At 44.7% G+C, this 25,233-nt stretch overlaps 12 protein-coding genes across 12 annotated transcripts; 6 read left to right on the top strand and 6 right to left on the bottom strand.

The window, feature by feature from the left end:
• Positions 1-2,196: 2,196 nt before the first annotated feature.
• On the bottom strand, positions 2,197-3,788 carry L199_005177 (uncharacterized protein; the record flags this gene model as incomplete). Its single annotated transcript, XM_064890891.1, has 7 exons — positions 2,197-2,517; positions 2,578-2,690; positions 2,850-3,075; positions 3,196-3,259; positions 3,343-3,364; positions 3,431-3,496; positions 3,683-3,788. The coding sequence occupies 7 exons, from the start codon at positions 3,786-3,788 to the stop codon at positions 2,197-2,199; spliced, it is 918 nt and encodes a 305-aa protein (XP_064746963.1).
• Positions 3,789-4,929: 1,141 nt separating this feature from the next.
• On the top strand, positions 4,930-7,569 carry L199_005176 (uncharacterized protein; the record flags this gene model as incomplete). The annotated part of the gene is made up of 5 exons (XM_064890890.1): positions 4,930-5,864; positions 5,952-6,318; positions 6,384-7,049; positions 7,107-7,190; positions 7,243-7,569. 5 exons carry the CDS (start codon positions 4,930-4,932, stop codon positions 7,567-7,569), a joined length of 2,379 nt encoding a protein of 792 aa, XP_064746962.1.
• Positions 7,570-8,829: 1,260 nt separating this feature from the next.
• On the bottom strand, positions 8,830-9,633 carry L199_005175 (uncharacterized protein; the record flags this gene model as incomplete). The annotated part of the gene is made up of 1 exon (XM_064890889.1): positions 8,830-9,633. The coding sequence occupies one exon, from the start codon at positions 9,631-9,633 to the stop codon at positions 8,830-8,832; it is 804 nt and encodes a 267-aa protein (XP_064746961.1).
• Positions 9,634-10,166: 533 nt separating this feature from the next.
• On the top strand, positions 10,167-10,557 carry L199_005174 (uncharacterized protein; the record flags this gene model as incomplete). The annotated part of the gene is made up of 2 exons (XM_064890888.1): positions 10,167-10,184; positions 10,240-10,557. The coding sequence occupies 2 exons, from the start codon at positions 10,167-10,169 to the stop codon at positions 10,555-10,557; spliced, it is 336 nt and encodes a 111-aa protein (XP_064746960.1).
• Positions 10,558-11,121: 564 nt separating this feature from the next.
• L199_005173 (uncharacterized protein) lies at positions 11,122-11,796 on the top strand (the record flags this gene model as incomplete). Its single annotated transcript, XM_064890887.1, has 1 exon — positions 11,122-11,796. One exon carries the CDS (start codon positions 11,122-11,124, stop codon positions 11,794-11,796), a length of 675 nt encoding a protein of 224 aa, XP_064746959.1.
• Positions 11,797-12,245: 449 nt separating this feature from the next.
• L199_005172 (uncharacterized protein) lies at positions 12,246-12,932 on the top strand (the record flags this gene model as incomplete). Its single annotated transcript, XM_064890886.1, has 1 exon — positions 12,246-12,932. One exon carries the CDS (start codon positions 12,246-12,248, stop codon positions 12,930-12,932), a length of 687 nt encoding a protein of 228 aa, XP_064746958.1.
• An 871-nt stretch (positions 12,933-13,803) lies between these two features.
• On the top strand, positions 13,804-14,562 carry L199_005171 (uncharacterized protein; the record flags this gene model as incomplete). The annotated part of the gene is made up of 1 exon (XM_064890885.1): positions 13,804-14,562. The coding sequence occupies one exon, from the start codon at positions 13,804-13,806 to the stop codon at positions 14,560-14,562; it is 759 nt and encodes a 252-aa protein (XP_064746957.1).
• A 129-nt stretch (positions 14,563-14,691) lies between these two features.
• On the bottom strand, positions 14,692-16,011 carry L199_005170 (uncharacterized protein; the record flags this gene model as incomplete). Its single annotated transcript, XM_064890884.1, has 3 exons — positions 14,692-15,063; positions 15,184-15,356; positions 15,546-16,011. 3 exons carry the CDS (start codon positions 16,009-16,011, stop codon positions 14,692-14,694), a joined length of 1,011 nt encoding a protein of 336 aa, XP_064746956.1.
• A 343-nt stretch (positions 16,012-16,354) lies between these two features.
• Positions 16,355-17,366, bottom strand: L199_005169 (uncharacterized protein; the record flags this gene model as incomplete). Its single annotated transcript, XM_064890883.1, has 4 exons — positions 16,355-16,441; positions 16,495-16,788; positions 16,856-17,281; positions 17,340-17,366. The coding sequence occupies 4 exons, from the start codon at positions 17,364-17,366 to the stop codon at positions 16,355-16,357; spliced, it is 834 nt and encodes a 277-aa protein (XP_064746955.1).
• Positions 17,367-17,628: 262 nt separating this feature from the next.
• L199_005168 (uncharacterized protein) lies at positions 17,629-20,160 on the top strand (the record flags this gene model as incomplete). The annotated part of the gene is made up of 10 exons (XM_064890882.1): positions 17,629-18,083; positions 18,157-18,900; positions 18,961-18,997; positions 19,077-19,242; positions 19,320-19,383; positions 19,459-19,525; positions 19,598-19,710; positions 19,769-19,863; positions 19,960-20,015; positions 20,134-20,160. The coding sequence occupies 10 exons, from the start codon at positions 17,629-17,631 to the stop codon at positions 20,158-20,160; spliced, it is 1,824 nt and encodes a 607-aa protein (XP_064746954.1).
• A 427-nt stretch (positions 20,161-20,587) lies between these two features.
• On the bottom strand, positions 20,588-22,760 carry L199_005167 (uncharacterized protein; the record flags this gene model as incomplete). Its single annotated transcript, XM_064890881.1, has 5 exons — positions 20,588-21,399; positions 21,459-21,729; positions 21,802-21,967; positions 22,264-22,471; positions 22,547-22,760. 5 exons carry the CDS (start codon positions 22,758-22,760, stop codon positions 20,588-20,590), a joined length of 1,671 nt encoding a protein of 556 aa, XP_064746953.1.
• Positions 22,761-23,350: 590 nt separating this feature from the next.
• Positions 23,351-25,202, bottom strand: L199_005166 (uncharacterized protein; the record flags this gene model as incomplete). The annotated part of the gene is made up of 9 exons (XM_064890880.1): positions 23,351-23,682; positions 23,746-23,844; positions 23,896-23,937; positions 24,008-24,092; positions 24,162-24,224; positions 24,285-24,319; positions 24,381-24,503; positions 24,595-24,668; positions 24,952-25,202. The coding sequence occupies 9 exons, from the start codon at positions 25,200-25,202 to the stop codon at positions 23,351-23,353; spliced, it is 1,104 nt and encodes a 367-aa protein (XP_064746952.1).
• Positions 25,203-25,233: the final 31 nt, after the last annotated feature.

Here is a 25,233-nt window from a genome sequence, read left to right as displayed (position 1 = left end):
GAAAATACAGTGACGGTTTTCCCTTGAACCCATCTCAGGGTATTCAAACTGCCTGCTGTTAGAGATCAGTCGGGATTACCCATGATCAACGATCAATAAGGAATGTGCTGGCAATATTTCTTGCTCATGTGAACGATAAGAGGGTATCACTTACATATGTTAGATAGTTGAAATCTTCGCAGCGTACTGACCTAAACAAAGAATGAAGAGGATTCGTACCGCGAATAAGTCCATGTCCGTGAAGGATCAACACAAGAAAGTCGGTGTATGTCATCACGTTCATTTTGAAATGACAGCTGCAGCCTTGGGGGTTATGTGAATTTCCAACAGATCAGCAACTTTCTTCCATTTCTCCTCTTTTGTCTAGTACTAAGCCGCTCATCAGATTCATTCACCATTCTCAATTTGGGGCGGAATCTGAGATGAGGTAAAATACCCCATGCCTGTATCCAAGATTGACTGGGGTCGCAGGTATTCCCTGGAAGTTTGTCGACTGTATTCAAGTTCATAAAGATGGGAGTGTGTAGCTAGTGATAGTGAGACAAGGGAGGAAGGTGACGTAGAGAGATTGAAAAGCAAGTATAACTTATGAAATGAGGGTTAATTATTTCTCAACCGCTGGCCTGTGGATACCTGTAAACTGGTGCTAGTCATATCATCCCGCAATCCACAATCACCCAAACAACAACCGCGTACAACGAATACAACTAGCGAGAGTCCAGAGGATATGCATACCTCATTCGTAGTGAAGAGTGACTGGTTCCGTACGAATTACACGAACAGTCGGGCAAGTGGGATATGACTCCCATCCATACCCAATTCGGCTGATCATGTTTAATGGTCTTCCTTCGCTCATAGGCGAATTATGAGGTCGTCGATCCAGATGGAAAGTTATTAATGACCTGCACAGGACCTTTCTTCAATCGACGAGCCCCAAAGAGCGAGTGGAATTGACTCTTTTCCCCTTTCCCGATTCTAATAGGCCACGCTGATGAAACCTGAGAATTTTAGCATTCACGGATGGCGAGGGTAACCATATGTTCTTCTTGGTACGCGATAACCTCGGCGGTATGTCTGCAACAGCTAAGAAATCGCTGGATGACCCGGAGAGAATTTTTAGCGTCGTTCTATGTCCCGATAGTATGTGACGCTCTGTCTTCTTACCACCCGGTGTGTCTAGAAGACATATCATATTCGCCATACCTCGGAGCTTATGTATTCACGGATGGTACCGTGACTCTCCTTTCAGGGCTCGACTTGGTCTTTAATGATGCTACAAACGCATCCAAAAAGACTACGATCAAGTTCCAATTAGACGGTTACTTCCTGTGGGATTCCATAAATGAAGGACGATTCGAGCTCGATGGAAATGTAATTGGTCATATGATCACTAAGAGGTATTGGACATAAACAGAGGTGGGTCAATCACAATCGTGTATTGATCTTATAAGTCATTACATGGTCTTGGATTAAAATGTTTGACCTAATTAGCGTCACATACGACTCAAAACAACCGGATTGAAGATCGAGCTGGACCCTCCATATATCGCTGCTACCGTCATCTGCATAGACATTTTAAGAGGTCATATATAAGGAGGTTAGGGATGAGAGAAGGTCCAAGGCAGACTATGAATCGTTGATACGTGGCGAAATGTCTGTACAGACATATGTTCTGATAAATACACTGCGTTGTACCGTTTATGTTTTTAGTAGATCTGATGAAAACCACAATACTTTAATCCTTCACTTTGATCCTTCACTTTCATCACCCTCACCTTTGAGCTGAATTCCCATGCCTGATACTTCAGACGACATCGTATCGATCACTCCAATTGGGAATGAAGGTTGCATCAACATTCCGTCTTGTGCAGAAGGGGTATCAACTACATATAAAGAATCATCTTCGTATCGCATAGCCCCCAACCAAAAACAGATGAAACGAAACGAGAGATACAACGGACATGTGGACGTCCGTAAGGAAAGCTGGTATATATAAGGACATCATGGTGTAATAATAGCTAGGAGTTTTGGGCATCAGATTTATCCAACAGATGGAAGACCTTCTTCTTCTTCTTTCCTTCTTCTTTCCTTCTTCTTTCCTTCTTCTATTCTATCATACTTCGCTCTTCGAGCTTCAACAATGAGCTCTCGAATGATCGGACTTCTGACATCTCACAACTGGTAGAAATTCCGCTTTTAAAATTCATGATCCCAATTTGGATCGCCCCCTGCCCTTCCACTACCATTCGAACCAGCAGGTCTACCATTGGATCTTCCACCTCCGGCATTACCATTCGATAAACTAGATTGTGAACCGTTATTTCTCCAAGAGTTGTTGTTATAGTCATTAGGACTATCATTTATCCAATCAACTTTCTTATTGTTTGATTTCTTGTTCTTAGATGATCTTCTCTTGGATCCATAATCTTTACCCCACTCTGGTACGTCCGCATCTGTAGCTGCTACAGGTGGATAACCGGAGGATGAAGCGTTGGAAGACCTTCGGGCTGATGCTCGCTGCAGTTTGTTTCGTTAGTTGACCATTCTGAGATATGAAAGGGTCACCTGCCAACTTACCTCCCATCTATCGCCTGATGTGCCCGATTTACCACGTTTGTAAGATCTGCCGTCGCCTACTGTACCCTCGAAATTGGCTGGGTAATGCCAGTTCCTCTGGTTCGGAGCTTGGTCTGTAGGGTGAGAATCAAACGAAAATGACTGACATTAGTCACGACTCTTCATTGCCTGGAAAATGAATCATCCTCTCCATATATCATGATGATGAACCTCGGTGGTTCAACCGTGCTCTGAGGAAGAAATCATGATATTTTGTATCAGGACAAACTCACCCTCGTTGTAATACTCCTCATCATCATTTGTCCATAACCCTTCATTCCTCCTTCTTTGTACTTCCTCAGGATCAGACCTGATGGAAGGATCGTAATTGCCACCTTCCTCACCCTCTTCCAACTCTTGATCTCTAAGTGTCGAATGTGCGTTCCTCTCGTCGAATCGTTTGGACCATTGATTCTTCCTTGCTCGTCGTTCTCGGTCGGAATTGTCGACTAGACCGTGCTATCGACAGTTATGGGAAATTCAGCGAATGTTCCTCTTTTCTCGTCAGAGTCGCAATAGTGCAGGATTTCTCAGATGAAGAGAAACTGATTGAGGGATATGAGGCACCGCTTGACCTACCTTGATTGCCCATTTGGGTGTACGAGCTCTGTTCTGGTTGTTTCGTATATTTTGGATATAGAAGCTGATCAGGGAGCATTCATCGGTGAGCCACGCTTTCCCTCTTGGTGTTCTGAATCTGTATCAATCACAAAACATCTCACTCACTTATGGAAATGACAAGGGAAATCTATGGAACATCAATGTTTAGCAATGATAACGAACAACGATTTGACATATCGCAGATAAGACTTACATCCTAAGATACATAGGAAAACGTTGATGAAGAAATCTTTTCCTATACCGAAACGGACCGCTACGGCTGTATAAGAATCTGTCAGCAGGCGCAACAAGAAGGAAACACCCGGAATGCAGGTGCCGGGAGTGAGGTAGCAGACGATGCACAGCTTTACATCGTACTATCTGGCACGATCTCCTGCTCGTTTGACAAATTGATGCCTTGCACCATATTGACCCATCTACTTCTGCGAAAAACATTTAGGCTCACCGATCGGGGGTAGTAGCAAACCACACAAGAACAAGAAGAACTGAAATCCATGATGTTTCTTAGGTACTAATGAGATCTTCTTCGGTAAATGATGGTTCATCGACATCTTGATAAAGATCTATCTCTATGTACTTCTCTGTATATCTTGATGATGGTTGGTATGGCAGATGAAATGACTGATCAAGATGGATCAAGTAGAAGATGTTGGTACGGTGTGATATGAGAGATGGAAGATAAGTGGATGACGATTTGTTTATGACGAATGCGAAGTATCCTTTGGGATGTTGTGTTTCGGCCCGTCGGAAATCCAACTTGTACTGACTGAAATCAGACAAAGGGAGTAAAGAGGAGTATGTTTCACTTGACTCTTCCTTTCTGCCTGATGAGATGAATCAAGGTGAATCATGTACACAAAAGTAACAAACGTATTACAAGTGATGGGTCGTGTATGAACATTACACGAGTGGATGAGCAGCGAGATGCTGTAAGAGTAAGCTCTCGGACCTCGGCGGACAAACCAACAGCCATGTTATCAGTGTCTTTGCAATTGCCACTTTGGGTAAATAAACATATATCACGTGATTGGCCATGAACCCTGTTCCCGGTTACTGTAAGGCAGCTGAAAGCTGAACTGGATGAATGGTTGCCTGTTGCATGCACACTCGGATTATAGCAGACTACAGCAAGCAAGCCTGTACCGCGTACATACATCCCGATAACATACAATTCATTGAAGGAATGGGGCATCACGATCATCATCAGTCTGGCCGCGACCTGAGAGATGGAAGATGGAAGATGACTGTACAGGTGATTGTCATCGATGGTCAGCTTGTTCGCGGGCGAGCTACCAGCCGATGTAAGGTGAATGGGGATGACGTAGATCAGGCTGACTGTACTGAGTACTAACAATGAACAACGCGACTTACTTTGTGGAAATAATGGATATTCCTATTCCTGTTCCTCTGGTTATGTGCCTCCTCTCACCGCACTCAACCATCCTTTGGGTTCTCACGCATCAAGAATACAGAATACTGTTTCTCACCATATCACCCAACTCACCCATCTTTATCTCGTCTCGATGCCTTTTCCTTCTTTCTCTTTCTTCCATCACCCAACCCATCCATCCACTTCTTCAGTCTCATCCCTACGTTCTCACATCCCCGCTGCCAACGGACATTCGAGTCTATACACCATTATATTAGCCCAATTCACCTTGATGTCTTCTCATCCTACGTCTTGATCCACCCATGCCGTCAAACACACTGACGACAGTCATTCCTGATACTGCTTCTCTTGTTACTCATAAAGCACTATCTGTATTATACATCTTTTATATCGGACTACCGCTCAAGATAATGAACGCTGTTGTAGATTCTATCTCCGAGGCTGTCCTCGCTTCACCTTCGACCCCACCAGGAGGGAAGAAGAATCAAGGTAAAGCTGATGTCAGCTCGGGTCCGGGTGGCAAACCTGACATCGTCTCCCCTACTGCTACTTTGGTCGATACCTCCTCTTCATCTATACTCACCCGAGTCGATACACCTCATCCTGAAAGATCAGCGCCAGGTAGTAATAGAAGAGTCTCAATCTCCGCTGCGAGTCCCATCATCGCTACTTTCACTCCCGAAAGACGACCTCGTCAAATATATCAATACGAGGAGCAAGAACCACACAATCTATCCGACTCGGAACACTCAAACGATGGGAACGAACCCCTTCTCAGTCCTTACCAATCTGTCAATCCCAATAACACCTTCGATAGTACCGCTACCTCTGGTTCAGATGTCAACATGACCACTATCTCCAGTTCAGCCCCTGAAGTTTCCTTCGGTCCGCAAGAGGTACCTTTCCCACTTCTTCAAAGAGAAACTCGTGTCGATGCCCATAGTACTCCTAGCCGACCTTCAGGTCAAACTTACCAACCTAGATTCAGGAATACAAATACCCCTCCTGTAGTCATCAAACCCATCACTACCGAGGAAGTACAATCCACCTTCAGAGCTGTCACAACAGCTACCGCAGTGGTCTCAAGTGGCGACGACTACGACTCCAGACTTCTCTCCTCTTGGAGGCGAGAACAGATCAAAACTACTCGCACCGCGAAATTGATGGCCGGTACCACTCCAAGACCCATTCCTACTCTTCATGGGCCTCTGTCATTACCTTACGCCAGAAATCCAAGGTAGGTTTCTCTTCACCCATAGCGTCTTCTCTGGTATATAATTCCGAATCGGATCTTCAAGAGCTGACATCTGATCACATCACATAGTGGAGTCGACGCCACAGTGGCCGACGAATCAGCTTATCTCTCCCACGTATTTGGTCTTCGAGCTGCTGGAGGTATGACCTTGAATGATGCGGATATCAAGACTGCGGCAAGACGGGTATCTTCCGGTACCCACAGCAGCGGTACTACAACAAGTCGATCTGCCTCAGGATCGAGTGGTTTGGGAAACACTACCAAAAGCAGTCAAGATCGAAGTGTTCTGACAGAAGGTAGCAGCTATAGCACTGCTGGTGGTACCCATCATGCAAGACCCGTCGTTATCCGAGATCCATACCAGAACATTGGTATCAAGATCAAAGGCGTTCCTCCTAAAGAAGGTCCAGCAGTACCGCTGATCAGGGATTCGAGGGTAAGTGAACTCCACACATCACCTAGAATATAACTCAATGCTGACCCGTTTTTCTACCCGATCAGACCAGCACTTCCGAAGATAAGGAGAACCTCGATCCTTCCTCCAGCAAACTCCGAAGAAGGGCATCCGAGACGTCTCTTCTCGAGCCTAGGATTGGTGACGCTGTCATCGGTCCTTCTCGATCCCAAGTCAACCTTCGCGATCTGACCAATCTTTCCCCCATTCCTGGCTCACCCGCAGAGAACGCTACCCGAGATCCTTTCCGAGTACTGTACGATAGAGCCCTTACTACTAGTGGCCATGATTCGCATACCGAAGGTCTTCTTCCAGTGCATCCTGAAGCTACTCATTCTGGTTCTATCAAAATTCCGACGTTGGTGCCCATCTATTTCAACCCTACTTCAATGACTTACGAGGTGGCTGTTCCTCAACGAAGCTCCTATGAAGATCTACATATCAATACACCGCTTGGTGTGGTGACGCCTCAAACCCTTAAAACCTCTCACGCTTCCACTGTGCAACCCAGCAAAGCTGACAGTAGCGATAACTGGAGAAAGAAAGGGGAGAACGCCGACACCGACCAAGCAAGCCGAACTGGGCTGGTCGTACCTGCCAACACACCCACAGCTACACAAGAGAACAATGCGGATCCTAAAGGTTCTAGTGCCGAAGGGGATGTCATGACGATCGATACTCTATTTGAGAAATTCCATACGATTGATGAACAGGTGAGTGATGCACTCTCTTGAAAAGAACCTGTGATGTAGCTAACGATTGTCGATAAGCCCGAAGCTTCTACGGACCCCACACCAAGCGTGGCTTCTAAGGCTTCTACTAAAAGGGAATCCGCCAAGCAACCGGGACTGAAGGTGAGTTTCGTTTGGCGCAAGCAGTATAATGACCTGACAGTATTTCCGCCAGTCATCTAAGAGCAATCCCGCATCTCCTAAAGGCACTTCAGTCAATGTCCTTGGTGAAAGTACCAAGAAGCTCAATGCCGATGCTCCACCTTATTCACCTTCCAAGACTGAAAAGCATAGCAGCTCTACCAAGAAGAGGCCTTCGTCACCCATCACCACCAAAGGAATGCCTACTCCTTCCAAAGCCAACTCGTCTTCTGCAAGAGGCACACCTGGTGCCGGTAAACTCTTGAAGAAATCTGGAGGCGGTGAAGAAGAAAACACAGGCAGTCTCTCTACATCTGTGACTTCGAAGGAAAAGGGAAAGGCTAAGGCTGGGAAGAAGTAGTCTTTCCTCGACTTCTCGTTTTTTCATGGGTTATAATATCGTTCGCTTCTTTCTTTCTCTCGACATCACTTTCATACTCCCTTCCATCGTCGCGCATTTCTCATCCATTCATTCTCTTCTTCCAATCAATCAGCATAGCACAAACGAACAAAACATCCACAAAAAAAGGAAATAAACGTATTTTTAGTTTCGGGTTAGATTTCATTCATCAGTAAACATTTGTACCTGTTGCGAACATCGCAGTCAAAGCATTATTTCCATAAAATGCATTTTGTCATATGTCCAAAATTTTTTATGATGGGATGTCTCCTCTAAGCATAACTCTCTATATGTGGGATAATAATCTAAATAGAGAGGAATATAATGAGGGTTCATTGAATAAGATGGGTATCCTACCTTGAACGTTTCATGTTGGCTTACTTTTTGACCCCCTTGATCGTATAAGAAAGCGATACGAGGGGGCTTCGAAAGAGCCTGGTGGCAGTGGTAAGGTGTAGATAGAGCAGGTTCCACTTGTAAGACTGAGATTCGTGAATAGATGATCTGCTTCTTCTTTGGTCTTGAGGGATATAGCGAAAGAGTGAAGTGGCATAGATGATGCATTTAGCACTATAAGGAAGCTATCGCAGTAAGATTAGCAAATATAACAAGCAGGACAGAAAAAGTCACTTACCATACAAGATACAACGACTTTAGTCTAAATACGACATTTAGCAGACTACACTACACATCGTTCTAAATTTGGGATGTTTAATCAGTTGATGAAGATGTCTCCTCATATTATACCCTTGTCTCATGTAAATTGGAGCTTTCGGTGGAAATATCAAGGCTAGATACTTTGTTATATTTCTTTTTGTATACGTATGCTGTTGGCTTACTTTTTGACCCCCTGTATTTGTAGTAATGCAAATAAGGGGGCTTCGAAAGAGCCTTTCATTTGTAAATGATGAGTGTCGGGTAGGAATTTTAGGATGATGAGGGGAAAATGAAATCTGACAAAGCGCCAATCGTCGTTGAATATTATATCAGTAACTGGGATGAACCTCTTGGGAGATCGTCTGATAAAAAATGCAGAGAGTGTGCTTGAACGTTATTTGCATACTGAATTGGCATCATGAATATCCTATAATTCAAAATGAATCATTATCAGCTTATTTTCCTTCCCTGCAGAGCCAAGCCAACATCAAGTCGTCCATATAGCAAGTGAACAAGTGAAAGGTAATGACGATGATAGTTACTCACCCAATTACTATTACTACCTTACAATCTTCTAGGTTTCCTTGCTCTCGTCCCTCCAATCTTAATCTTCGTCCTATCTTCCACCCTCGTAATCAAACTCCTGATCTCCTGACCTTCTGGACCACTCAGAGCAGACGCAATGGCTTCTCGTCCCATACCGAACAGTCCATTGAACGAAACACGAAGTTGTAATCTCCTATTGGATGGAGTGGTAGTTTGATGATATTCTAGGATTTTCTCAAACATCTTGATAGAAGCTTGAGTAGCAGCTTCGTAACTTGACCTTTGACTGTTTTTGAACTGTCTATCACTTCCTCCCGATACGTTCGTGAACACCGGTCCCAGTCCATCTGTAAATGAGAGAACGATGTTATTTCGAGTCGATCGGACATGCAGAGTATGAGTAGGGACAAGATGTTTATTGTTATCGTTTGATTTATCCGTTTCGGCTAGCCACCTCAATCCTGAGCCCTTGCTACTTCTCGCTCGTGCGGGCGAGCTAGGAATAGGAGTGGAAGCGAGGGTGGGAGTAGGGATAGTCTTGGTAGAAGATGTAGGAGAAGGTTGAGGGGTAGGTATAGGTTCTGGATTTTGATTAGACGTAGAGGGCGACTCGTGAGATTCGGTGATTGGTTCTGAAGTGGGATCTTCTTCTAACAAGGTCGTGGTAGTGGTTGTAGTTGGTGTGGAAGGAGGGAATTGACGTGGTCGAGTGAAATCCAGACCGTGTCGTGAAGACGAAGCGAACGAGGCTGTAGAGATAAAAGTGGATCGGGATAACCGAGAAGAGGTGGAGAAGATGGTAGAGCGTATGAGGGAAGCCATGCTGGATCGTTTTTGAGTATTATCGTGAGCTGTGATTGTTGGATCTGAGGTTGCAGGTTTGAGGTATAATGTGATGGAATGTTGAGAGATGGATAGATGGCACTTTCACCTCTCACTCAGCTGTACAGGGACGGACTTTTTTTCGAGGAATCGGAAACTCACGTGACAGCCACAAATGTGGCACTTCAGATACTCTCAAAGGCAGCCTTAGCTCTGGTTTCTGCGTATACGAGCAGAGAGAGAACAAGGGATGCATGGCAATGCAGGTTCGCAGAAGGGAGGAGATGCGAGACGAGGCTTGATAGAATGGTGTGACGCTCCATAATGCGTCGCTTCTCATGGCATGCGCTCCTTTCATCGTCGTAGACTCTTTCGCTTAGCGCCGCAAGATCTTTCGCCAATGTACCGTGTTCGTTGCTTTCTCTATCTCTATATATAGTGAACGCATGCGAGGATGACTTATAATGCATCTTGCAATCGCTGCATCTACTTGAAAGGCCCTAATATATTTCTTGCCTTGCAGCTCTATCAGAATGGAGAGATCTGACCAGGTGAGTATACATATACAATCCCAATTTGGAGGAATCACGTTTATGAGATTGTCAGCCATCGACTCGAAGTGGCGAATGCCCTTCTCCTCCCGCTCGGTCATTATCTAACACTAGACATGACCAAACTCCCCAAGCCTCCAAAGATTGCAGCCGTAACTCATACGGCACATTCTCGGACGTTGTCAAGGAACAACCCACTTTTGGAAGTCCAGAGGATATGAAATATCAATTGAGAATCTCGCCTCAAGGAGAGACTTCCGAAGGGGCGTCTACGCGACGGATTGCTCCATGTACCTCGCCGTCCGAAGTTTCACAAGGTGACTCAGAGGAATCTGATAATGTCGCATGTGCAGCTCTACACGTCCTATGTTAAGGGGTAATAGAAGGCATTTGGTTCCTCTGATGTGATGCATTCATGAGTTTGAAAATACAATTTTTGATAATACAAATTATATTGATGCCTCTGCTATAATACGATTGAAGTACTTTGATGGTGTACCGTATGAGTTGATTGTGTACGCGGTATCAATGCAGCCCATCTTGAGTTCGAGTGCATCAGGAGCCTTCTCAGAACGCTCCAGAGAATTAAAAGTCGAGATCCCTTCACAAGAGAAGCATGGTAGAATCCGTATGGCTGTCTCGAGCTTCCATCAATCACTGAAACCTTCTTTATGTCTGGTCTGGACTTTGTCATGACGCCTGTAGCTTATTTATTTGACAGTATGAAGCTTGGATGACTTCATTTTTTTGCTCAGCATAGGTGAGTTTCGTTCTTTTGAATTGGCAGAAGACCTTGTAAATAGCATGAACTTCGCAGACTACATCAAGGTTATGTATATATATCGAGGTATAGATTGTAACACGTTGTTAGGGAGGCTCATAGTGATCTGGATCCAATTCAATCTGCATCTTCCACCAAGTCACTTACCCATTTAGTATGAGTGTTGCGCCGTTTGATCAGAACAACGATGGAAATTCATCATCCGTCGACCCCGGCAAAAACGATCTGAGTGGATTGACCTTACGACCCACTACCAGCCATACAGCTGCTTCCACCTCCGCCAGTGGCGATACCAAATACATCTTCAGCAAGGAGGAATTATCATCCTACGTCAATACACTAAAAAGACAACTTGGTAAATTCACCTTAGAAAACGAAGCTCGTAAAGACACCGTGCACGGTCTGGTGAGGGACTGCGAGACGATCACAAAATCAATACGAGATTGTTCTGCCTCTGACCAAGGTCAACAGAAGATTTCCCAACTATCCGAGTCTTCACAGGACCTTTTGAAGGTAATCCAGAATGATAAAAGTGATTATTTCGAATTCCGAGATGCGATCAGATCCCTTCGAGAGAAAGTGGAAGAACTTGATTTGATCCCAAAACAAGAAGTCTCACTTATCAACTTGTCCAGAGATCGCTCTCAGGGGGACAACTCATACACAGGGTGTATAAGTGATTTCTTGGATGGATTGGAGAATAATGAACTTCCCAACGTTTGTGTTTGTGCGGCCGGGTGCTGTTGTACGATCTGCGCAGTAAGCTTCTCAGTCGCTTCGGCGCTATTCGTACTTACGGGCAATTCAGAATCCTTCTGGTCTCTTAGCTAGGATATGTAGAAAGTCCGATTTTCGGCGGCTTGTTGATACTATTCTACTTCGTTGGCGGGAGTACCTCCCAATGTCTCACAGACATGCAATGATTTGAGCGCTGGAGTCGTATATGACCACCGTGACACGGTCGAATCAGTACGAATGCGCCACAAACTTGTAAACGTGACTGTAAGTTGTAAGTGCGTGAGTGAATACGCGAATCTACAGGTGCGGAAGGCCCGTTGAGAACGGAGCTGTCAGTAACCCACGCTCGTCCGATCCTGATTCCTGCTAAGCGGCGATCTGCCGAAGGACTGGAGCCGTGCATTTGGATCAAAAATAGGACGAACTTTGACAGTCGTGAACAGTTGATCATAGCCCACATTGTGTCATCCTCAATACAAAACCTACCAAATCACGAAATCTCGGGTACTGAAGACCAAATCAGTCCCTGCATCGTACGTATAATGACCCTACCAGTCCTTTTCACTTCAGCCAGCAAACGGGTTGATCTCGATGAACACACAGAAGGCTTCGCCGCTTCCAGGAAGCCTTCAAAACCACAACTGGACCCTGCTGCTTCAGCCAATAGTCGAACTGATGGCAATGATCTTACGTCGATCGCGGCAAGTGCTAACATCGCTCGAGATATCTATTCGATCTATCACACCGAACCGGATTGTGCAAGGTGGACAAGGCAAATGAAGAATTTTGCCGAATCGCTAGAGAAATACAATCTTGACGATATCACCACAAAGAGATTATACGAGGATGTCAATAGAATTCTGCTTTGCTCCGACCCAGGTCAACCAGTCTCACACTTCATCTCTAGCTCTGAGAATGTGGTGAAGTCTATTGGTGAGATGGAGAAGAGTCTGGAAATACAGAAAATCTGGAATACCCATTTGGAAAATACCTTCAACCAGCTTAAGAGGAGTTTACGTACCTCACAAGATACTAAGCCACCCCAGCATGTTTCTGTCGATCCAAACAATGACCTCATCCAGAGAATTTCGGATCTATGGGATGACCATGAACACTCAGCTCCCGGATCAGTATTCGATATCATCTCGAAGAGAAGCTTGGCTGTTTCCGCTATTAGTGTGGCGGTTGCAACTTACCTTGTCATGGGTGGGAGGGAGAGTACAGTCTAGTATGGGAATGAGGATACTCGCAACGGTTGATAGTGTTTGTATAACATGAGTACTGAAATTGAAGTTTGCCCCGAACTGGACAATGGTGATGGATTAAGCTATGATTCAACGTACACTTTGCTATGCATAAGAAAATACGAAGTGAATAGATTTTCGTTTGCCATAAAAAAAGGAAAGGATTAGTTCTTGCTTCGCGCAATGACAAGCGGTCAAAGGAGAGCCTCCAGATCTTCAGAAATTGTCGCAAGTATGCTTCGTTCCCTTGCACTGATATTTGCTCAATGTAGCTTTCCAGCTGCCAACAGCACTGGCAGTCTGTAGTCTCTGTAGTGCCGTGGTGGTAGGGGGTCTAACGGCTTTCATCGCTAGGGGGATAACAGCTGCTGCTGCTTCTCAGACTGGCCTCTGATGACGGTATTGATACCACTGAGTGGAGCGCAGTCGCTCGAATGTCTATGTAGAAAAGGAAGTATCATCCGTGCATGATTCTGTGTTACATGTACAATACAGTTCAGACACATTACACAAGGGATGTCCTGTACTGTCTGTGCCTTACGGAAGCGAGTCTATCGAGACTGTACCGCTTTCAGTCTGTAACCTTTCTGTCGCTTGGCGATTCTTCGCTGTTTCCTGTCTCCGACTTCTTCAAGGGGAAGCTACGAATCTGCAACACTTCTCATCCTCAAAGCGAGGACAGAAGAAGTATAGGGGAATCTGTGAAAGGACATACAGTACTCAAAGGATGGTTCATGGTCTAAGCGGTACAGACACTGACACACTTTCCCCTATAAAGAGCTGATCTATCTCGTCTTTTCTTTTTCTATATTCTGATTCTTTTTTAATCTATCTCGCAGTCTACAGCTAAATAGATATGAGTGGTCCCGACACTATGTCAACGAACGAGGGTCTACCGAATCTGAGGTCCAAAGGGGACGCCTCCATCGAGTTAACGACGAATGACGATCGAATGACTTTGGTATTCCGAGAAGTCGCTAGTTCCGAGCCAACCGAGAATAGTCCAAGATCGCTTGTACTGAAAGACCAATACGATCATCCTCTTTGTGCATTCCATATCGGCACGGCTCCAACCCTTTCGCCAAGACTTGAGGAAGCGACTTCTGCAGGATCGGGAACTGTTCACGAAGGCTTTCATCTGAGTGAAGAAAAAGGAGCATCAATCTTGACTTGTGATAGATGTGACAACAAGCTTTCCATCTTGGATCTGAATGTTAATCCTGAATTAAACAAGATCTCACAATTACTTACCGGGATGAATTCTAAAATTTCATCTTCATCTGTACATATATCCAGATTGAACATTGATATCAAGAGTCTACAGAGAGAGATTGGTGAATTGAAATCTCAAAATAGTGAACTTCTCGCCGAGAAAAAATCAAAACAATCCCAAAGTCAATCAGACCAACAAGTCTCTGTGATCAGGTTCAGAGATGATGACGATGGTCTAGGTTGGGAAGATCCTTGTTTACATTGTTCACAATTACTGTGTTACAATGCTTTTGTCGAGCATGACCCAAAGGCTCTAGCAGTCTGCAGTATCAGTGGAGCGGTAGTGTTCGGTGCAGCTGCGTTCGCCATTGGAGCTGGAATCAGCTCTGCAGCAGATGCATGATTTTCATCCGACCATGGACTCCGATCCTCTAGATAAGACGGGTCACCTCAGATCGTACAGCATTCTCTCTGTTGAAATATCCGTATGACATAGCATATACACGAATGCATGCATAGTCCTCTTATGACCCTACTCTTTCTTCTCCACTTTCCCACTTTCATCCACTTTGATCTGCTCATCAAACTGCTTCGCTTCCTCTGAACCTCCAAACCCTTCATCCCTACTTTCCACCTCTTCCTTCGCAACTTCCTCATCTTCTACAAAGCTCTCCTCTGACGCAGGTAAAGCTCCATCTTTAGATCTTGATTTGGATTGTAAGATATGGCGAGGGATAGGCGATTCACCTCTGATAGCCAAAGTCGCACCTGCTGGATCGGTCGTGGGTGATGCAGACCATGGAACGTGGATGGGATCTACGTTGAATCGAGGTCCGGCAGCTGCGATCAGACCTAATCGACGTTCGTTAAGGACGTATTTGATCCTTGCCATTGTCTTTCGGCACTGTCATATTAGATTACTAAGTGAGTCATATACCCTTATCACTGTGACGGCAGGGACTAGATCGACTGTCTTCTTGGGAATGAGAAGATTGATTTCGGTGATACCGATGTGTGAACTCACTCTGAACGCTCGTTTGGTCAACAATTCACCATCCACTCGATGTCCGATATTTAACCTTCTTCGCTCTTCCCTCTGAGTAGCCAATACGTTTCTCTCCTTCAGTAGAACATACCATAACGTATGCAAGTCCTGGAATGATTTTTGTCGAAGTTCAGCCGCTGTCCATGATCGACCTGTTGATGTAGTGAAAAGGTCAGTCTTATAGTTATCACTTCACACGGATAGAAGTTTCGAAGACAGATGATCAAGAAGACGATGAGGGATTAATGAAATTTGAAACCTCATTGGTCAAGAACACAGAGATAACCACAAACACTCAATGAAGGGATGCGAATCGCAAAAATATGTAAGGCAAGACTCACCACTATGTAAATTCGCATCATCCCTGATAAGAGTTTCCAAACTACCCATATCAGATGGAGATTTATTCTGCGAAGGTGGGATTCTGGCTTTAGCAGCGGTAGGTAAATGGAAGAACTGCCATAAGGGGTGTTTGCCCCTTTTGTTGGAATCTATATTATCATAATATTCTTTTGGAGGTGGATAACTCGGAGGTTCGGGATCACCATTTGGTAATGCTACTGGGATTGATCTAGCTGGTCTTCTCGGTATGATTTTACCCTTGGAGGTATGTGTTGGTCGGGACGATTCGACAAACGGACTGGTATCTACCACTTCTGGCGTTGGGATGGGAGGTTCGATAGTTGATACTGAGGGTGGAATGTGTCCGTGAATTGGAGGAGTGACGGTAGGTCCTTGGTGGTCGATCTGCCGCCCTTCGGTGTGCATGTATCGTACGAATCGGGTGAGTCGGGGCAGACGCGACATCTTGGCTTGTTTGGTCGATGCTGATGCTATGAAAGTTGATTTGTAGTCTATATGTTCCATGAAAATACCAAGATTGAGATTGAGGAGATGAATGCTCGAGGATGGATGGGATGCATCCAACATTCTCGGATAAATTGGCGAAAATTACACCCAAAGATATTCAGGCGATACAGGGTCATACAGTGGCACTGTAGCTGATCACCACCGCCTAGAAGATGCTCCCTTTTGATCAGATATATGCATACAACATGACAAGTGTAGCGAACGAGATGAAAGAGGATGCTTGTCATCATTATTATAGCGCCATAGATTGGGGCCGTGTTATGGATATACCAGTAAAATGCTAGGCCATCTCATCCGCCGCATACAATTCCCACTCATCCCTCACACCCTTCCCCATATCTTGGATCGTCCTTTCCCCATCTGCAGACTGGAACCCTCATCAGCATCTCCAGGTCGATGGAAACGGTCAAGACAACTCACAAACCATATCCTTCTGACTCTGCAATTCGCATATACCCTTACGTAGCTTATGCTCGCGAAGGTTCCACCAGGTAATTCTGCCACTTTTCTTCTTTTTCTGCTATCTTCACGGTCATCATCATCATCTGAAGCATGCCGTTGCGGTCTAGGGAGGCTATGAAACAGTTGGATCAATGGGGCCAAATGAAGGGGTACATGAAACCATGGTGTGAGCGTCGAAGGATTCTGTTGAGGCGGTTGTAAAGGAAGATGGATCAATGGTGGAGAGCGATGAGGATGCACAGTTGGATTCTTCTACCAACACATTTAAATCATAAGCTCAGGTCATAGGATAGGGTCAGACATTATGGTGATGGCTCACCTTGAAACTTGAAAGTCTCACTATACCTTCCCTACCTCTATTGTCCACTATACCGACTTCGAAGCTCATATGTCTCCTACCCAATCTTTTCACCTGTAGTCCTATCCAAGGTAATTCTATACCCAATGGAAGGACTCCATCATCCCTTGCTTTCCCTTTTTCCAGTCTCTTTCGATATTCGCTCAGCGAACAACCAGCTTGAATGTAAGTTTGCCGAGGATTGGAAGATTGGATATGCACTACGTTGTGTAAGATACCTCCTTTCGCTCGAGCGTGAGGAACGGATCGTGAAGAGCCAGGTGCTTGAGCTGTTGCGTGATCGAGCAACGAGGCTATATGTGAGTCTTTGGAATCGTCGGTCACGGGTTGGAAGAGGGGAGAAAGGGAAGGAGACGAGGTCGAGGAAAGCAGGGTCAAGAGGGGAGGCTAAAGTAGATGCATAGTGTCAGCTTTGATATTGAGCTCCAGTCGATTGCCAGCTCACTTGTATTGATCCTGATAGCAGAGACATCTTGACTAGTCACTCGAATCTTCGTAGGAAGGGTGAAGAAGAGGAAGGGAGAAGAAAGGTGTTGACCAAACATTGAGACCACCTCCACTCGCTTGGTCCACCTCGAACTCATCTTCCCTATTTCTCCTCTGTCTCTCTCACATCTCGTCACATATCGTATATCTTCCCATGATTCTTCCTTCATCCATCAATCATCGATCAGCTTCTTGTATCCTTTGTGACTCATAGACTGTTCAATGGTATATGAAGGGAAGACGCCATCATGTCAATATCCAATCCATCTCACTTATTGATCTCCCGCAACTCACCTCGTTCACCCGCGCATCCTCAACTAGCCCACGCATCCACATCGCGGCATCATCATGCTCATGTCCCCTCTTCACCGCTTCCTTCGCCCAGGCAGAACTTCCTAGGTAGATGGCATCAGTCTCACTCCGCTGACGAGATAAGCTCTTCGTCATACAACACTAACCGTACACAAAGGGAATCGGTTAGAGACGGGTTCGAAGAAGATATGTTGAATCGACAAACAACCTTAGACTCCCAAAACCAAGAAGAAGGAGAAGAAGATGTAGTGATAGATGTGCATCCTACTTTTCTACCTGATGCAAGTATGCCAGGTAAAGTTAAAGTGATAGTGGGTAGAAATGAATTTTACTGTCATAAGGATGTATTGTGGTTTGCGAGTCCATTCTTCCAAGGTCTGTTACAGGGAAAGTGAGTTGACTTATACATCTAACCCGACCGTATGAACAAGCTCATGTTGAGAAAATTTCTGGATGATTGGTAGCTGGGCGGAGACTACTCCACATACCAACCCTACCACACCCTCCTCATACGCTATAGACCTATCACCTACACCATCTGTCCATCTCCCCTCTTCACCACCTACTGATACAGATCCACCTAGTCCGCGCCATATGCCTATACCTGATGATCCAGTCAATCAAGATGCCGTAGACCTCGACACGGACGATACCCACCCAAGGGACCAATCCGAAGTATTACCTCTCAACAATGAAGACGAACACCATATTGCTGTTGATTCAACGATACGAATCAGAAAGAGCGATCTCTATATAGACGGTACGGACGATCCTAGCGTAGCAGATATCTTGAGGGAATTGAGGGAACTACCTGAAACTCCGGATGGAGTCAGGGCTATATCAGACGTACTGGAAGATAACCCTCCAACATTAGGTGAGGTCATATCGGGACATGGTAATAGTGTTGCATCGCTATCGAGATTGACTATTCAACCTCCTCCTCCCGATGTGCATCTACCGGACAATTCTACTCCGCTCATCTCACCATCTCCTTCTATCGAATCAGCACAGACCGAACTTGCACCGTCCCATCAACCCAGCTCAGCAAGACTGTCTATCCGAACTACCCGAACAAGATCAACTATACGTCATTCTTTCTCTTCGGGGACAGGGATGGGTATGAAGAATACAAAGTTGGAAGCTGTTGTTGAGCTGCATGAAGAAAGTCCAGCTGCATTCCATGATTTCTTATTTTGGGCTTATCCCCAGTGAGTAAAGCGGATCTTATACGATTATTGCCGAAGGAAGAAGGCTGATCGTATTCGTAGTCTGGAATGTAAAGTAACCTGGACAAATGTTGAGAACGTAAGCTCACCCACTACAATCACCCAGTCGGACTGCCCTTGTACTCTGGAGTTGACGCAATGGTGTGTTCCGGGTACAGCTACTCTCTCTCTCACTCAAACTTATTGTACCTGCCCTTCAGAAATTATGTGAACATTTCCTAATGACTCACGCATCTGGTAGACCAGTCATGGCGCTGTGTCTGGCCGAGGAACATTGTAATGCGGAATTGTATAGGGAAGCGAGTAGGTTCGTGCTTGATCAGCGTGAGTACAAGTACTTTCACTATAGATACGTTATAGCAGTGTATTGAGTTGTTCTAATCTTGCTTTTTTGTTTTCAGCTTCTTGGGACCATAATGAGATGCAATATCTGAGCTCACAGACTCAACTGAAATTATCCATTAGGTGAGGATTGACACAAAGTGTATAATTTCCAATCCACGGAAACAACTGATAAATATGATCCTATTCTGATTTTAGGCGAAACTGGTTCTTGGAGAGACTTTTGAAACTGGCCAGTATAGACGTAAAAAAGGAATATATCTGTGTGAGTGGTTGTGGTCTAACTTACCAATCTCCACAAGCAAATCTAGCTGACGTTTAATGATATACTGCTTAGCGAGCCGACTGTCCAGACCCATTGAGGTGTCAAACCCAGCTGGACGAGAAATGGCGTCAGGCGTACGCGGCAGTCACTCGATATGGTCCACCGCAACCTTCCGTAGCGTTCAGGTGAACTCTTTATTCACCACCCGATATACGGATGGAGAGCTGATACCAGTAGGCGTAGATGTCTGAGACAGCTTGAGACTTTTCCTACGAATCCTAGTTTGGTGATGTCGCATCCTCTATGCCAGAGTGCAGCCAAGACATGGGTGATGAGCTGTACGTTTCCATTCGCACATCGTTTCCCAGTTGTTTCCCCGACCTGATCAAGGGCATTATGCTGATGCTGAACTGATACTTCACCAAATGGCTCAGTATTCGACAGGATGTTTCAACCAAAGTTGGTTTACTCAAATCCAGGTACTGAGAAAGTGAGTCTACTTTTCGATAATCTCGCTCGCTCGATTAATCTTACCTCAAACCTCCGCCCTCCGCGCTCCGATGGCATACATTATAGCTGATTGATCTTGTATTCATCACAATCTGCAGTACTGGTTATGGATCAATATGAATTGATATACCACCTAATCTCAAAATGAAGTAACAACCTATCCTCAAGTTGACCTCTTTCGAAATAAGCTAAGCTAAGTAACGTAGTTGTAATTGTTCCATAAATGTAGTTGTAAATTATGTATGTGAGTATGAGACTTTGTATAAGAGTGAATGAATACATCTTCTCATATTTTTCGATTAACCAAATACACCTAGTACAGTAAATGTAAATGTAATTACAAGGAAACGAAATGAATGTACAAGAATTTCAACGATGAAGTCTACCACATATAATTGAGAATAACTACTCAAGTATAATACACATATAGGTACAGAAAGAAAGAAATAACAAAATAATTCAAAGAATCTTCCTTGTCACCTAAACTATCCGGATCGCGACGTACTGATGATACAGGTCTCAAGTTTCATTTCCATTGCCCAAAGGAGCACTTTATTCTTCTTGGACCGCACCATAATTCCTAAATCTATTCGAAGTGTTGGTGTTTGATCTACTATAGCCCTTAGGTCTAGTTGCGACCCCAGTCCCACCATTCTGACTTAACTTCGAGTTCGATCGTGATCTCGTTCTTGTAGGATTGAATCGTACAGAATCAATTTGACCAGAAGGGTCATACACTTCATATTGATATTGAGGTTGAGGTTGAGGTTGCGCATCTGGACCATTCTCTCCAACCACATTGACATCCGGAGTCGGAGTCGTGTTCGAGTCTGAATTTGGCGAGGCTTGACCACTCGTTATATTGGAATTGGAAGTACTGGCTTCAGCAGCAGTTTCACCTTCATACCTTTCCCACTCATCTTCCCCATCTTCATCATAGAACCCATCTTCTTCCTCTTCTTCATCTTCATCATGGATAATTTCCAAAGCTCTTCCTTTACCCTTCTTGATCAACTTATTACCCATATTCTCACCGTTCTCTCCTGTAGATGGTAACGAGAGCACAACACCCGAATCAATCGCGTGATACCTCCTTCCACCAATTTCTGACCCCTCAATAGGAGGAACTTGGATATCCCTATCGTTTCTTCTGTCAGTGTCGTTGAATATCTCTTCTGCTTCTCCCAGATCTCCCAAATCTTTCTTAAATACTCTTTTCAATCCCACAGGAATCAAGACAGCTACGACCACCGCGAGGAGACCCAGGATATTACGAAGAGAGAGGATATGGAAATCTGCTGCTGAGGTCATGGAGTCTAGGGATGAACCGATCGTTACATGAATTACAGAGACGGGGGCGATTCCTACATATACAGTATGTCATCAGCATTGAAATTGATAAATGGAGCGCAAAACCGCTCACCGATGAAACAGCTCGACCAAAACATGAACATGCCAATACCCAAGTGCGGCGCGACGAAATTCGCTACCCAGTGAGGCGGGAAGGGTGCAATACGAAGTACGAGTAGGAAAGCGAATATACTATCCCAAGTTACTTTTTTACCTTTTTTTGGATCACCCATTATTTTTGTTCGCCATGTTTCGACTCTTGCTCTGTAGAACGGCATAGTCAAGAGGGGAGGGGCGAGGAGAGAGGAGAGGGTGTAGCATAAAAGTGAGCCGAAGGCGTCGCACTGTTAAAACGAGGACACGTAGATTAGTACTCGTCTTGGTACATAGTCAAATCGGTGACTGCAACGACTTACCAGACAACTCAATAACAGGCCATACATTATCCCATAAGCTGCTCCGAACAAGATCGAGATATACATTGAGCCAGGTAAGGTGAAAGTCTGAACGAACAGGTAGGTGACCACTGCGCAAGCCAATATCCGGAGAGGGTAGAGTTTCTTGTATTTCTGGAATAAGGTGCTGTGAGAACAGAAAGGGCAGAATTGAAGTCAGTTATCTTTCATTCTCTGTGAATGCCTTTTCTCGGACGAGCCATTCTCTCTCTCCTTCGATCGTATTCTTCTGTCTCCTTCCCATCCTCTCCTCTTCCTCCTGCTCGCTTCTCCTTTCAGTCCCTTCTTCTCTCATCCCCTTTCCTTCCCATCTTCTCCATTTTCTCCTACTCTGTTCTTCGTTCCCGTCCCTTTTCCTTCTCTCTATCCCATCCCATCCCATCCCACCCTTACCCAATTGAACAAGCACAACAATCCACTCACTTTAAATCCTGTAGATCCTTAAAACTTCTAGGCAACTTAACCAGCCCTCTATCTTCTTTATCCAATTTCGGCATCCCGAAGTAAAAAGTAATCACGACTATAATGGTGAAAATCGTGAATAACACAGAGAACTTGATGGCAGTTATGAAATATGGACCTTTATACCATTTTGGTTTTTTCGCATTACTCAATAATCCCGTAGTTTCATCTGCCCTATCTCCATGATCGTCCGGAATACCAGGTGTAGATGATGCTGATACCACAGGATCATCAAACAGTTCACCTTCCTCTGCTAATGACGATGTGTTGCTATTTGTTCGCGATAATGGTAATGATTTCATATGGTTTGGTATTGCCGATGAGCTTGGTGAATCAATATTGATTATTGTCGAATTGGGAGGTTGAGGATATTGTTTATGAAGGTTGTTGTTGGTTGATGGGGATGAAGAAGGAGGTAGAATAGGTGAAGAGTATGATGGAGGTGGTGGAGTTGACATTGTCGGAAGTGGGTATGTGTATGCTTGTGATTGAGATGAAGGATAGTGTGATTGAGATGAGGGATAGTATCTATGATAATGTATGATGTACGTTGTCAAACTCGGTGAAGCGGGATTGGGTTGGAGTAATCTAAGACAACATAAAGAACCACGTATATCTATCTACCACTGTAAAAGGCTTGAAAGGATGTCTGTGTCTTAGGCTGAACTTGACTTTCACATCCATGCGAACAGTTGAATTCCTCTTCCATGTAAAGGTTCGCTATCTGAGGTGGAGATGCCAATGAGCGTATATGTATGTGTATGATGATGACTGATGATTGACCATGGACTACGTTGACATACAGTCTAATACTTCGGCCGCGCATCTGATGATGATGGTAGAGGGACGATTTCACTTGGCAGTAAGTGGTGAGTGGTTCGATCAAACAACAACATACAACCCCAGTCCCAGTCACCCTGGATTAGGTAATTCTGGTACTTACCCGTACAGTGGCAAATGAACCCAACATGGCATTAAACCTAATCCAACAATTAGAAGATCCCTTGAATCTTAATGCATAGATGGATAAAGATGATGGTTTTACTACCTACAAAAGGACTATACTGCCTATTATAACAATTAACAGAATGACGAATACACCGTTAGGGAATGAAATGAATCCCATCGAAAACCCAACAACCAAACAAAGCCATGGATCAGTAAGGTGTGAAGCTAAGACTTTACCCACACCAGAGGTAACTTGAAGTGCATGACCGGGGTGAGTAGGAGAAGAGGTAGGAGAATCGGTACTTGAAGAGAAAGTGGGACGAGGATTCTCACTTCCGACTACACCTTCACCGTATGCTCTGGTCGATGCACCATCCAAAGCCCATGTCAGACCTGATAATAGGTGATTGATGAAGGTCTCGTTCTGCCATGCTAAATATGGTGATTATCATCAGCTGACTGTCATGTCGAGTATCCTTTCCAAGGTCGGCTCACTCTCGTTGGAATGTCCCAAAGCTGTGTAGAAAGATCTTCCAGCTTCAACTGCACCTTCCTGAAGAGGTTGACAGGTAGAAGGAGGGTTGATATACCATGCTACACGCGAAGTAAGCCTTTGACTGTGTGTGTGGCAAAAAAAGAACATACCGATCGGATGGGGATCTCCCGAGTTGGACGTATAGCTCTCATCTGTAATATATTCAAAAGATCTGTATCAGCTATTGGACCAACTTTGCATGGATCAGCGCAGCGGCCTCACTGTTATAGCTTGACCCATCGACTGTAAGAATGACGACCACACCGTTATCGCGAGGATCAAAGGTGAAGTAGTAGACTTCCTCAGCCTGGTATGAAGATATTAACAGCTACTTCACTTTGTCGCAAAAGATTAAGCTGACTGTAAGGTCACTTACAAATCTCCATTGATCAGGAATATTAGCAGTGGCAGGGTGACTGATATTCGATCGTACGAACGTCTGTTCATTTATCCATGAGCTGAGATCCCGGTTGGAGCCTACGTGGATCATTCAGCTCACCGCGTCTTGTATAACGGGATGCCATTCGAATTGTGCTATTATAGAAATCACTTAGCAGCTGTCATTGGGTGGACACTTAGCTGCAGCTGTACTCACAACCTATTGTAGCATTATACACAGAAGAATTGTACAAAGCGCAAGTCGATGCATGGACACCGACAAAGTTACCGCCTGATTGGATATATCGATGAAAAGCCTGTTCACCTTGGTCGTCGAGTGCTATGGCGGAATGAAGCGAGGAAGATTAGCTTTAGAAAAAATCTTCCTTTGGCAGCATTTGGTAAGGAGCTGTATATAGCATGGTACCCACCATCACCAGTGACTGAGATGAACATCAATGCATCGTATTGTTTGAGATAATCATCCTTGAATGACGATTTATTCCTGTTACCCAGGACAAATGAGCTGACGTCAGCTCGACGATGATTAAAAAAATACATATATACGAGAGCTTGGTGTGCCACACCTTGTCTTAGAAAGTGTGTTGGGACTGGAATATATAGGTAAAAACGAATGAGGGGACAGAGGTGTAATAAGAGGCAGGGAAGAAGGACGGGAAGGTGAATACTTGAACATCTACCATGTCCCTTCCCCCTCATCCAGACAACAGAGACAATCCCTCAAAACTCTATCTTTCAAAAGTCGATCAAAGAATTTCTCCACTCACTCTGTAAAATCGAAATCCACTCCCCACCTTACGCCCTCACTAACCAAAACGGAGATAGCAGTTGATATTGAATCATGTCGGAACCCATCCGTATAGGTATATACCAATACCTTTGGGATGTTCATCGGTGTGGAGGGATAGATCAGGTGGTCTTCATTTGATGAGGCATACACTCCGTCGGATGCAAGGGATGCGTGGGATTGACGGGTGAGAAGGAAATAGAGGAATAGGATTATATGGAAAATTGACATCGTCGGATGAACACACTCTATTTTTAGTCGA

Source organism: Kwoniella botswanensis, chromosome 1, assembly GCF_036426115.1.
Source record: "Kwoniella botswanensis chromosome 1, complete sequence".
In the NCBI taxonomy this organism is placed as follows: domain Eukaryota; kingdom Fungi; phylum Basidiomycota; class Tremellomycetes; order Tremellales; family Cryptococcaceae; genus Kwoniella; species Kwoniella botswanensis.
Note: the sequence above shows the minus strand (reverse complement) of the source record. Positions and strands in the feature narration are given on the sequence as shown.